Source organism: Hordeum vulgare, chromosome 6H (assembly GCF_904849725.1).
Source record: "Hordeum vulgare subsp. vulgare chromosome 6H, MorexV3_pseudomolecules_assembly, whole genome shotgun sequence".
NCBI classification, from domain to species: Eukaryota; Viridiplantae; Streptophyta; class Magnoliopsida; order Poales; family Poaceae; genus Hordeum; species Hordeum vulgare.
This window is the reverse complement of record NC_058523.1, coordinates 458,519,931-458,533,693: the sequence shown is the minus strand read 5'-3', so window position 1 is coordinate 458,533,693 and position 13,763 is coordinate 458,519,931. Positions and strand designations below refer to the sequence as shown.

Sequence of the window (13,763 nt, the reverse complement as noted above, 5' to 3'; positions counted from 1 at the left end):
ACATTTCCATTTGAATGCACCCCTGACGCAGGTGGTGCGACAACTTCGTGTAGTCTTGGTTTGTGAGGTGCCGTTGGATTGCGTCGATGATGCAGTGCTTCAGCTTGGTTTGCTTGGCGATGCCCCTCGACTATGTCGATGGCACACACGTGTCATGGCGTTATCTCGGCCTTGTGTGGCCTTCGATTGCGCCTCGTGATGCAGGTCCTGTGTCATGGCGTTGTGCAGTCTTTGTTTGTGAGGTGTCATTGGATTGCGTCGACGATGCAGTGTCGTGGTTTGGTTTGGCTGGCCAATGTTGGTCTTCTCCTATGACGCTCTTTGTTGTGTTTTCCTTCCTTGTTGCCCTTGTTATGTGTGTTGTTGGCGTGCATTTTTTTGGTTTATCTCTTTTTCCTTGTGTCCCATGTACTTCTAGTTAGCTTAAACCTATCTTGCGAGGCCGCAAAGTCTTATAGGAAAATTCTTAATACAATTGAGGTGGAGGGCCCTGCCCTCCCCCGATGACCTTAAAAAACTGATAGTTTTAAAGTTTTTTCATGGTTTTGCTTCCTGTAGGAATCTAGGATATACCACAACTCAATCCATGTGTTTGTCCCATTCCTATGTTTTTAGTTCATTCATTTCAAATGGAGCTAAGAGCATCTACAACCGCAACCTATAAATCCGTCTCTTCAAACGTACGTGGACGTGACCATGCGCGTTTGCATATACTCACTGGTCAACTCTTAAATTTTCATTTTCACAACCATATTTTTTTATATGTCCGGTCACATGCATGTGATTGATGAACATAAAGTGAGAAAATATAAACAAAAAAATGTGGGCCAAATCCTATGTGACAGATGGAGGACCATTGATCGAACACACCCGAACGCATCTCATACTCATCTCATATATGAGAGCATGGTTAGTAGTACAGTCAGCTGCTGAAAGCCATTGTCATGTCATCTATAGCCCATCTTATAACCAACATGTATAATAATTGATTAGAAAAGTGTACTAGTTTTTATTATATAGTCCACCTTTCACTCTCACAGAGTGCCTAGGAACACGTGATAGAGCTGACTCTTAACTAAGAGCCCGCTTATCTTCTCTCTTCTTTTCTTTTTCCTCCAACTAAGAAAAAAATAATAGTTTATTTCTTATAGCCAGCTGGCTCAGCTCTATTGTACTTGCTGCGATGACAATACGAGGGGTGTTGGACAGTCTGGACATTTAAAAACGCTATGAAGGGTTCACCTTTTCCTTTTCTTTTTGTTCGATCATTGATCTCTGCTCCCGGTTGATCAATATCAAGAGTCCGGCTGTAGATGTCGTAAGAGCTATTTCTTTTTCTGTTGCCATGACAAGCTAAGAGTTCTTTGACGCAGCTCCAAACGAGCGGAAAATGCAGTAGTCCACTCCATGTTTCGTGTGAAAGCAAGTCCACTTTAATCAGCAATCTTTCCTTATCCGTTGAAATGGAACAATAATACCATACGTACATAAGTTTACAGAGTTTTACATACATATATATTTTAATTGAGATTAAGGGGATGAAGCCTCACTTTTCTTGAAAATCTAAAGAAGGCTAGTTAGAAAGAAAAAATCCTAATCAGCATGTAATTGTTATGTAAATCTTTGTATATTTAGCATTTTTGAACGAGAACACAAAGATTCTAGGCACGTCGACGCACGGCCACGGCCAAGTTCAGAGTCCACTGGTGGTCTTAGCAGCCAGCCACAGCACCACATAGCAGCCGCAACGATTTTGACACCCAATCCCGACTCCTGAAAAGCCGGGGCACATCCGAAATTACAAGTTTTACGGGCGAGCGCGCGCAGAAGCTGCCCACCAGTCGTCAACAGCGAGCTCCAAAATATCAGCCAAGCAGAGCCGCCATTCCTCTCACGCCTCACCTCACCCGCTCGTAGCGCCATGCCATCGTGGCGCGCGCTAGCTCGGCGACACCGACACGTCGTCCCGTCACCCTCTCAGAGCTCGGCACGTCTGCAGCTTCGCGAGGCTGCGACCACGAGTTTCGCGAGCAGAGCCGCAGCCCACGAAGCAGGCTCGTCATCTTCGGCGATGAGCTCTCGCGTCGCCGGATCCGTCCTCCTCCGCCACCTCGGCCCGCGCGTCTTCGGGCCGGCCGCCGCGGCTGCGCAGAGGCCCCTGCTTGCCGGAGGAGAAGGGGGCGCCGTGGCCGTGCGGGCGCGGCCGCTGTCCACCTCCGCCGCGGAGGCGGCGAGGGAGGAGGCGGCCGCGTCCAAGGACAACGTCGCGAGCACCGCCGCCGCGACGGCCGAGGCGATGCAGGCGGCGAAGGCCGAGGCGGTGCAGGCCGCGAAGGGGGGCAAGAGCCCCGCCGTGAGCAGCTACTGGGGCATCGTGCCTGCCAAGCTGGTGAACAAGGACGGCGCCGAGTGGAAGTGGTCTTGCTTCAGGGTAATGAAATCGTCTGCATACTCTTGTTGTTGGCAGTGCACGTAACCGTGGTGACCGTGTGATTTTGCAGCCGTGGGAGGCGTACACGTCGGACACGACGATCGATCTCACCAAGCACCACAAGCCCAAGGTGCTGCTCGACAAGATCGCCTACTGGACCGTCAAGTCGCTGCGCGTGCCCACCGACATCTTCTTCCAGGTATGGCACGGTGGCCGTCCGGTCAAGCAAATTAGATATCTGTTGGTGTCTAGGTACTGACCCTGACACGGCGAGCAGAGGAGGTACGGTTGCCGGGCGATGATGCTGGAGACGGTGGCGGCGGTGCCGGGGATGGTGGGCGGGATGCTGCTCCACCTGCGGTCGCTCCGGCGGTTCGAGCAGAGCGGCGGGTGGATCCGGGCGCTGCTGGAGGAGGCGGAGAACGAGCGGATGCACCTGATGACCTTCATGGAGGTGGCCAACCCCAAGTGGTACGAGCGGGCGCTGGTGCTGGCGGTGCAGGGCGTCTTCTTCAACGCCTACTTCGTGGGGTACATCCTGTCCCCCAAGTTCGCGCACCGCGTCGTCGGCTACCTCGAGGAGGAGGCCATCCACTCCTACACCGAGTTCCTCCGGGACCTCGAGGCCGGCAGGATCGACAACGTCCCCGCGCCGCGCATCGCCATCGACTACTGGCGCCTCCCCGCCGACGCCAGGCTCAAGGACGTCGTCACCGTCGTGCGCGCCGACGAGGCGCACCACCGCGACGTCAACCACTTCGCCGCGGTACGTCCATCTCCCATGCATAGTCCCCGATGTCTGGACTCTGAACTGTTCTGACTCTGATGAATGATGATGGGCATGCAGGACATCCATTTCCAGGGGCTGGAGCTCAACAAGACGCCTGCCCCGCTGGGATACCACTGACGAGTGACGAGTGAATGCCCAGACCGACCTCTGAACCGCCTACTTCTGCCATTTTGTTACTAGAGCTCCAAGATTTCTGCAGAACAAAAGTTGTTGTTAATATATGTGTCGGATAGGTAAGGTAGTGATGCTTGAGAAATAAAACGGCCGTTTGTCACTAGAGCTCCAAGATTTCTCTAGGAACTGCAGCTTTAATCATGAAGGTTTACATCAGCTTGCAAAATGTAACCGGTAATTTGGTGCCCAGGTTGCTTGCTCGGTTTAGCTGTATCTTCACGTTTAACAGTGATCTTGGAATGTGCAAGCGATTCATTTCAGCCACGGTACGGTTCTTCTGCTATTTCGTACGTTTTCCCCACATGTGAATTATACACAAGACTGGGGGTCACGTAATAATAGGCTGACATTCAGCTTCAGAATTCAGAAGTGCACTCTCACTTGCTGGCTCGAAAACTTGAATTTTCACTTGCTCCTCTTCTATTAGAACATCTCTAGTAGAGCCCTCAAACCCTTAAAAATAACCGACTTTTTACAGTTTTTATCGAAAAAACGACGTAGACTAGAACCCTTAAACCCGTAAAAAAAATTAGAGGTCCAATCCTCAAACCCCTTCCCAGCCTGTAGAAGTGAGGGTTGGGGGGAAAACTGCCCCCAAACCGCACTCCTCTTCCCACATCGCGCGGGAGGGAAAACTGCCCCGCCTCCCCAGCTCCTCCCGCGTCGTCGCCGCCATGGAGGCTTCCGCCCCGTCCGCCGCGGCCTCCATGGCGAACTATTGTAGGATCAAGCCGAAGAATAGTGGGTTCATCTCTCGCAGTTACCGGTCGCCTCAAGGGCGGTGGGATTTGATGAAGCCCGCTTGTGCTCGTTGGAGTGCGGCCATGGACCAAGTGAGGGATGCACCACCTAGTGGAACCGTGGAGAGTGACTATGTGAGTACATATCTCTTCATTATTTTGATTATGTGTGTGTACTATGCTATTGGTGGGTTCTTATGTGATCATGTGTGGTTGATAGGAGACAATTGCCGGCATGAGGTACAAGGAGATGGCCGCTTCCAAGGGCAAGCCATTCCCATTTAAGCATGCTTGGGCAATTCTTCAAACCTTTGACAAGTGGAAGTTCAGGGATCAAGAGACCGCACCCAAGAAGTCGGCAATGCTTAGGATGGATGATAGTGAAGATGAGGAGAAGGAGAGGAACTTGGGCAAGCCCGAGGGAACCAAGAAGGGCAAGCAAAGGGCGAAGATGGAAGGAGAGGCATCAAGCCTAAGGGAGAAGATGGAGCAAATGATGAAGGCAAGAGAGGAATTGACAAGGAAGACATTGGAGACGAAGATTCTTATCACCGAGAAGAAGAAAGAGGTCAAGCTTGCACAAGTTAAAGCAAAACGTGAAGAAGCAAAGCGCAAGGCCGACTTGGAGGAGAGGATGATCAAGGTGAAAGAGGCAAATGTATGGAAAGAACTCATGGTGGAAGAGCACATGATGATGTCCAAGAAGGACATGGATCAAGAACAATTGCAATGGTGGAAGGACTACAAGGAGGACATTGCAGAGAGGAAGAGGATATTCCGTGATGCGTCCTCTACTCTTCGGGGTGACACTTCGATGAGTGGTGGTGGCGATGGCGGTGTGGATGACTCCACCACCGGCGACAATGGAGGTGCTTGATGGACGTGGAAGTGGTCTAGGAAATGGCGCCAAGTGCAACTTTTTGGTGATGGTGCCGATGAGAGGGGGAAGATGATGATTGTGTGATGTAAAAACTATTAAACCATGCATCATTGATCTTTATTTCCGTGTTTGTTTGATGGTTTATTATGTTTTTCTAGTGAAAATTATGCAATGCCAAATGACAGTTTTAAGGGTTGGGTTGGGGCAAAGACTAGAACCCTCAAACCCAACCCTTATAACGGAATATTCCGTTATAAGGGTTGGGTTTGAGGGTTCTAGTCTTTGCCCCTGTTTTTCAACCCTTAAAAGTGTCAAAAATGGGCAATTCTCAACCCTTAAAACTGGTTTTAGATTTAAGGGTTTGAGGATTCTACTAGAGATGCTCTTAGTCAAGATATGTAAACCCCAGTATCCATCGTCGAATTCCATCTCCTCGCAATAAGGGTGTTGGGGAACGTCGCATGGGAAACAAAAATTTTCCTACGCGCACGAAGACCTATCATGGTGATGTCCATCTACGAGAGGGGATGAGTGATCTACGTACCCTTGTAGATCGTACAGCAGAAGCGTTAGAGAACGCGGTTGATGTAGTGGAACGTCCTCACGTCCCTCGATCCGCCCCGCGAACAATCCCGCGATCAGTCCCACGATCTAGTACCGAACGGACGGCACCTCCGCGTTCAGCACACGTACAGCTCGACGATGATCTCGGCCTTCTTGATCCAGCAAGAGAGACGAAGAGGTAGAAGAGTTCTCCGGCAGCGTGACGGCGCTCCGGAGGTTGGTGATGATCTTGTCTCAGCAGGGCTCCGCCCGAGCTCCGCAGAAACACGATCTAGAGGAAAAACTATGGAGGTATGTGGTCGGGCAGCCGTGAGAAAGTCGTCTCAAATCTGCCCTAAAAGCCCCATATATATAGGAGGAGGGAGGGGGACCTTGCCTTGGGGTCCAAGGGATCCCCAAGGGGTCGGCCGAGCCAAGGGGGGGAGGACTCCCACCCCAAACCGAGTTGGACTTGGTTTGGTGGGAGGAGTCCCCCTCCCTTCCCACTTCTTCCCTCTTTTTTTTTCTTTTCCTTTGATTTTCTTATCTTGGCGCATAGGCTCCCTTGGGGCTGTCCCACCAGCCCACTAAGGGCTGGTGTGTCCCCCAAAAGCCTATGGGCTTCCCCGGAGTGGGTTGCCCCCCTCCGGTGAACTCCCGGAACCCATTCGTCATTCCCGGTACATTCCCGGTAACTCCGAAAACCTTCCGGTAATCAAATGAGGTCATCCTATATATCAATCTTCGTTTCCGGACCATTCCGGAAACCCTCGTGACGTCCGTGATCTCATCCGGGACTCCGAACAACATTCGGTAACCAACCATATAACTCAAATACGCATAAAACAACGTCGAACCTTAAGTGTGCAGGCCCTGCGGGTTCGGGAACTATGTAGATATGACCCGAGAGACTCCTCGGTCAATATCCAATAGCGGGACCTGGATGCCCATATTGGATCCTACATATTCTACGAAGATCTTTATCGTTTGAACCTCAGTGCCAAGGATTCGTATAATCCCGTATGTCATTCCCTTTGTCCTTCGGTATGTTACTTGCCCGAGATTCGATCGTCAGTATCCGCATACCTATTTCAATCTCGTTTACCGGCAAGTCTCTTTACTCGTTCCGTAATACAAGATCCCGCAACTTACACTAAGTTACATTGCTTGCAAGGCTTGTGTGTGATGTTGTATTACCGAGTGGGCCCCGAGATACCTCTCCGTCACACGGAGTGACAAATCCCAGTCTTGATCCATACTAACTCAACTAACACCTTCGGAGATACCTGTAGAGCATCTTTATAGTCACCCAGTTACGTTGCGACGTTTGATACACACAAAGCATTCCTCCGGTGTCAGTGAGTTATATGATCTCATGGTCATAGGAATAAATACTTGACACGCAGAAAACAGTAGCAACAAAATGACACGATCAACATGCTACGTCCATTAGTTTGGGTCTAGTCCATCACGTGATTCTCCTAATGACGTGATCCAGTTATCAAGCAACAACACCTTGTTCATAATCAGAAGACACTGACTATCATCGATCAACTGGCTAGCCAACTAGAGGCATGCTAGGGACGGTGTTTTGTCTATGTATCCACACATGTAAATGAGTCTTCATTCAATACAATTATAGCATGGATAAGAAACTATTATCTTGATACAGGAATTATAATAATAACTATACATTTATTATTGCCTCTAGGGCATAATTCCAACAGTCTCCCACTTGCACTAGAGTCAATAATCTAGCCCTCACATCACCATGTGAATTACATTGTAATAAATCTAACACCCATACAGTTCTGGTGTCGATCATGTTTTGGCCGTGGAAGAGGTTTAGTCAGCGGGTCCGCTACATTCAGATCCGTGTGCACTTTGCATATATTTACGTCCTCCTCCTCGACGTAGTCGCGGATGAGGTTGAAGCGTCGTTTGATGTGTCTGGTCTTCTTGTGAAACCTTGGTTCCTTTGCTAAGGCAATGGCACCAGTGTTGTCACAGAACAAGGTTATTGGATCCAGTGCACTTGGCACCACTCCAAGATCCGTCATGAACTGCTTCATCCAGACACCCTCCTTAGCCGCCTCCGAGGCAGCCATGTACTCCGCTTCACATGTAGAATCTGCTACGACGCTTTGCTTGGAACTGCACCAGCTTACTGCACCCCCATTAAGAATAAATACGTATCCGGTTTGCGACTTAGAGTCGTCCGGATCTGTGTCAAAGCTTGCATCGACGTAACCTTTTACGGCGAGCTATTCGTCACCTCCATATACGAGAAACATCTCCTTAGTCCTTTTCAGGTACTTCAGGATATTCTTGACCGTCGTCCAGTGATCCACTCCTGGATTACTCTGGAACCTACCTGCCATACTTATGGCCAGGCTAACATCCGGTCTAGTGCACAGCATTGCATACATGATAGAGCCTACGGCTGAAGCATAGGGGACGGAGCGCATATGCTCTCTATCTTCATCAGTTGCTGGGCACTGAGTCTTACTCAATCTCGTACCTTGTAACACCGGCAAGAACCCTTTCTTGGACTGTTCCATTTTGAACCTCTTCAAAACTTTATCAAGGTATGTGCTTTGTGAAAGTCCTATCAGGCGTTTTGATCTATCCCTATAGATCTTAATGCCTAGAATGTAAGCAGCTTCTCCTAGGTCCTTCATAGAGAAACTTTTATTCAAGTAACCTTTTATGCTCTCCGAAAGCTCTACGTTGTTCCCAATCAGTAATATGTCATCCACATATAATATTAGAAACGCCACAGAGCTCCCACTCACTTTCTTGTAAATACAAGATTCTCCAACCACTTGTATAAACCCAAATGCTTTGATCACCTCATCAAAGCGCTTGTTCCAACTCCGAGATGCTTGCACCAGTCCATAAATGGATCGCTGGAGCTTGCACACCTTGTCAGCATTTTCAGGATCCACAAAACCTTCGGGTTGCATCATATACAACTCTTCCTTAAGGAAACCATTAAGGAATGCCGTTTTGACATCCATCTGCCAGATTTCATAATCGAAAAATGCAGCTATTGCTAACATGATTCTGACGGACTTAAGCATCGCTACGGGAGAGAAGGTCTCATCGTAGTCAACCCCTGGAACTTGTGAAAAACCCTTTGCCACAAGTCGAGCTTTATAAACGGTCACATTACCGTCAGCGTCCGTCTTCTTCTTAAAGATCCATTTGTTCTGAATAGCCTTGCGGCCTTCAGGTAGTATCTCCAAAGTCCACACTATGTTCTCATACATGGATCCTATCTCGGATTTCATGGCTTCTAGCCATTTGTTGGAATCTGGGCCTACCATTGCTTCTTCATAATTTACAGGTTCATTGTTGTCCAACAACATGATTGATAAGACGGGATTACCGTACCACTCTGGAGCAGCGCGTGATCTCGTCGACCTGCGTGGTTCAACAGAAACTTGAACTAGAGTTTCATGATCATCATCATTAACTTCCTCCTCAACCGGCGTCGCAACGACAGAGGTTTCCCCTTGCCCTGCGCCACCATCCAGAGGGATGAGAGGTTCGACAACCTCGTCAAGTTCTATCTTCCTCCCACTCAATTCTCTCGAGAGAAACTCCTTCTCGAGAAAAGTTCCGTTTTGAGCAACAAACACTTTGCCCTCGGATTTGAGATAGAAGGTGTACCCAACTGTCTCCTTTGGGTAACCTATGAGGACGCACTTTTCCGCTTTGGGTTCCAGCTTTTCAGGCTGAAGCTTTTTTGACATAAGCATCACATCCCCAAACTTTAAGAAACGACAACTTTGGTCTTTTGCCATACCACAGTTCGTATCGTGTTGTCTCAACGGATTTCGATGGTGCCCTATTTAAAGTGAATGCAGCTGTTTCTAATGCATAACCCCAAAATGATAACGGCAAATCAGTAAGAGACATCATAGATCGCACCATCTCTAACAAAGTACGATTACGACGTCCGGACACACCATTACGCTGTGGTGTTCCAGGCGGTGTTAACTGCGAAACAATTCCACATTGTCTTAAGTGAGTACCAAACTCGAAACTCAGATATTCACCCCCACGATCAGACCGTAGGAACTTGATCTTCTTTTTACGATGATTTTCCACTTCACTCTGAAATTGCTTGAACTTTTCAAATGTTTCAGACTTGTGCTTCATCAAGTAGACATAACCATATCTACTTAAATCGTCAGTGAAGGTGAGAAAATAACGATATCCGCCGCGTGCCTCCACGCTCATTGGACCACACACATCGGTATGTATGATTTCCAACAAGTCACTTGCACGCTCCATTGTTCCGGAGAACGGAGTCTTAGTCATCTTGCCCATGAGGCATGGTTCGCACGTGTCAAGTGAATCAAAGTCAAGTGACTCGAAAAGTCCATCAGCATGGAGTTTCTTCATGCGCTTTACACCAATATGACCCAAGCGGCAGTGCCACAAAAATATGGCGCTATCATTGTTTACTCTAACTCTTTTGGTCTCAATGTTATGTATATGCGTATCGCTATCAAGATTCAATATGAACAATCCTCTCACATTCGGTGCATGACCATAAAAGATGTTACTCATAGAAATAGAACAACCATTATTCTCAGACTTAAAAGAGTAACCGTCTCGCAATAAACAAGATCCAGATATAATGTTCATGCTCAACGCAGGCACTAAATAACAATGATTCAAGTTCATCACTAATCCCGATGGTAGTTGAAGTGACACTGTGCCGACGGCGATTGCATCAACCTTGGAACCGTTTCCTACGCGCATCGTCACTTCGTCTTTTGCCAGCCTTCGTCTATTCCGCAGTTCCTGCTTCGAGTTGCAAATATGAGCAACAGAACCGGTATCAAATACCCAGGCACTACTACGAGAGCCGGTTAAGTACACATCAATAACATGTATATCAAATATACCTGATTTTTCTTTGCCCGCCTTCTTATCTGCCAGATACTTGGGGCAATTGCGCTTCCAGTGACCCATACCCTTGCAATAGAAGCACTCCGTTTCAGGCTTAGGTCCAGCTTTGGGTTTCTTCGGCGGATTGGCAACAGGCTTGCCGCTCTTCTTCGAATTGCCCTTCTTGCCTTTGCCGTTTCTCTTGAAACTAGTGGTCTTGCTCACCATCAACACTTGATGCTCTTTACGGAGTTCAGACTCTGCGACTTTCAGCATCGCAAACAACTCGCCGGGAGACTTGTTCATCCCTTGCATGTTGTAGTTCAACACAAAGCCTTTATAGCTTGGCGGCAGTGATTGAAGGATTCTGTCAGTGATAGCTTCTTGCGGGAGTTCAATCCCCAGTTCAGCTAGACGGTTTGAGTACCCAGACATTTTGAGCACATGTTCACTGACAGACGAGTTTTCCTCCATCTTGCAAGCATAGAATTTATCGGAGGTCCCATACCTCTCGATCCGGGCGTTCTTCTGATAGATAAACTTCAAGTCCTGGAACATCTCAAATGCTCCATGACGCTCAAAGCAACGTTGAAGTCCCGGTTCCAAGCCATACAAGACTGCACATTGAACTATTGAGTAGTCCTCCTTACGTGCTAACCAAGCGTTCTTAACATCCTGATGAGCCGTAGCGGGTGGTTCATCTCCTAGCGCAGCATTAAGGACATAATCCTTCTTGCCAGCTTGTAAGATTAGCTTAAGATTATGAGCCCAGTCTACAAAGTTGCTTCCATCATCTTTCAACTTAGCTTTCTCTAGGAACGTATTAAAATTCAGGATGACACTTGCGTGAGCCATGATCTACAACACAAATATATTCAAAGTGGACTTAGACTATGTTCAAGATAATTAGAGTTCAACTTAATCAAATTATATGCTAAACTCCCACTCAAAAAGTACATCTCTCTAGTCATTTGAGTGGTTCATGATCCACTTACACTATCCCAAGTCCGATCATCACGTGAGTTGAGTATAGTTTCAGTGGTAAGCATCGCTATGCTAATCATATCAACTATATGATTCATGATCGACCTTTCGGTCTCATGTGTTCCGAGGCCATGTCTGCACATGCTAGGCTCGTCAAGCTTAACCCGAGTGTTCCGCTAGCGCAACTGTTTTGCACCCGTTGTATGTGAACGTTGAGTCTATCACACCCGATCATCACGTGGTGTCTCGAAATGACGAACTGTAGCAACGGTGCACAGTCGGGGAGAACACAATTTCGTCTTGAAATTTTAGTGAGAGATCACCTCATAATGCTACCGTCGTTTCTAAGCAAAATAAGGTGCATAAAAGGATTAACATCACATGCAATTCATAAGTGACATGATATGGCCATCATCACGTGCTTCTTGATCTCCATCACCAAAGCACCGGCACGATCTTCTTGTCACCGGCGCCACACCATGATCATCCATCAACGTGTTGCCATCGTGGTTGTCGTGCTACTTATGCTATTACTACTAAAGCTACATCCTAGCAAAATAGTAAACGCATCTGCAAGCACATATGTTAGTATAAAGACAACCCTATGGCTCCTGCCGGTTGCCGTACCATCGACGTGCAAGTCGATATTTCTATTACAACATGATCATCTCATACATCCAATATATCACATCACATCGTAGGCCATATCACATCACAATCATACCCTGCAAAAACAAGTTAGACGTCCTCTAATTTTGTTGTTGCATGTTTTACGTGGTGACCAAGGGTATCTAGTAGGATCGCATCTTACTTACGCAAACACCACAACGGAGATATATGAGTTGCTATTTAACCCCATCCAAGGACCTCCTCGGTCAAATCCGATTCAACTAAAGTTGGAGAAACCGTCACTTGCCAGTCATCTTTGAGCAAAGGGGGTTACTCGTAACGATGAAACCAGTCTCTCGTAAGCGTACGAGTAATGTCGGTCCAAGCCGCTTCAATCCAACAATACCGCGGAATCAAGAAAAGACTAAGGAGGGCAGAAAAACGCACATCACCGCCCAAAAAAACTTTTGTGTTCTACTCGAGAAGACATCTACGCATGAACCTAGCTCTGATACCACTGTTGGGGAACGTCGCATGGGAAACAAAAATTTTCCTACGCGCACGAAGACCTATCATGGTGATGTCCATCTACGAGAGGGGATGAGTGATCTACGTACCCTTGTAGATCGTACAGCAGAAGCGTTAGAGAACGCGGTTGATGTAGTGGAACGTCCTCACGTCCCTCGATCCGCCCCGCGAACAATCCCGCGATCAGTCCCACGATCTAGTACCGAACGGACGGCACCTCCGCGTTCAGCACACGTATAGCTCGACGATGATCTCGGCCGTCTTGATCCAGCAAGAGAGACGAAGAGGTAGAAGAGTTCTCCGGCAGCGTGATGGCGCTCCGGAGGTTGGTGATGATCTTGTCTCAGCAGGGCTCCGCCCGAGCTCCGCAGAAACACGATCTAGAGGAAAAACTATGGAGGTATGTGGTCGGGCAGCCGTGAGAAAGTCGTCTCAAATCTGCCCTAAAAGCCCCTTATATATAGGAGGAGGGAGGGGGACCTTGCCTTGGGGTCCAAGGGATCCCCAAGGGGTCGGCCGAGCCAAGGGGGGGAGGACTCCCCCCCCAAACCGAGTTGGACTTGGTTTGGTGGGAGGAATCCCCCTCCCTTCCCACTTCTTCCCTCTTTTTTTTTTCTTTTCCTTTGATTTTCTTATCTTGGCGCATAGGCTCCCTTGGGGCTGTCCCACCAGCCCACTAAGGGCTATTGTGTCCCCCAAAAGCCTATGGGCTTCCCCGGAGTGGGTTGCCCCCCTCCGGTGAACTCCCGGAACCCATTTGTCATTCCCGGTACATTCCCGGTAACTCCGAAAACCTTCCGGTAATCAAATGAGGTCATCCTATATATCAATCTTCGTTTCCGGACCATTCCGGAAACCCTCGTGACGTCCGTGATCTCATCCGGGACTCCGAACAACATTCGGTAACCAACCATATAACTCAAATACGCATAAAACAACGTCGAACCTTAAGTGTGCAGGCCCTGCGGGTTCGAGAACTATGTAGATATGACCCGAGAGACTCCTCGGTCAATATCCAATAGCGGGACCTGGATGCCCATATTGGATCCTACATATTCTACGAAGATCTTTATCGTTTGAACCTCAGTGCCAAGGATTCGTATAATCCCGTATGTCATTCCCTTTGTCCTTCGGTATGTTACTTGCCCGAGATTTGATCGTCAGTATCCGCATACCTAT

General features: G+C 48.2%; 1 protein-coding gene across 1 annotated transcript; it reads left to right on the top strand.

The window, feature by feature from the left end:
• Window positions 1-1,784: 1,784 nt before the first annotated feature.
• On the top strand, window positions 1,785-3,659 carry LOC123402398 (ubiquinol oxidase 1c, mitochondrial-like). Its single transcript, XM_045096315.1, has 4 exons — window positions 1,785-2,431; window positions 2,502-2,630; window positions 2,709-3,197; window positions 3,279-3,659. The coding sequence occupies exons 1-4, from the start codon at window positions 1,922-1,924 to the stop codon at window positions 3,336-3,338; spliced, it is 1,188 nt and encodes a 395-aa protein (XP_044952250.1). The 5' UTR covers window positions 1,785-1,921; the 3' UTR covers window positions 3,339-3,659.
• The last annotated feature ends 10,104 nt before the right edge of the window (window positions 3,660-13,763 follow it).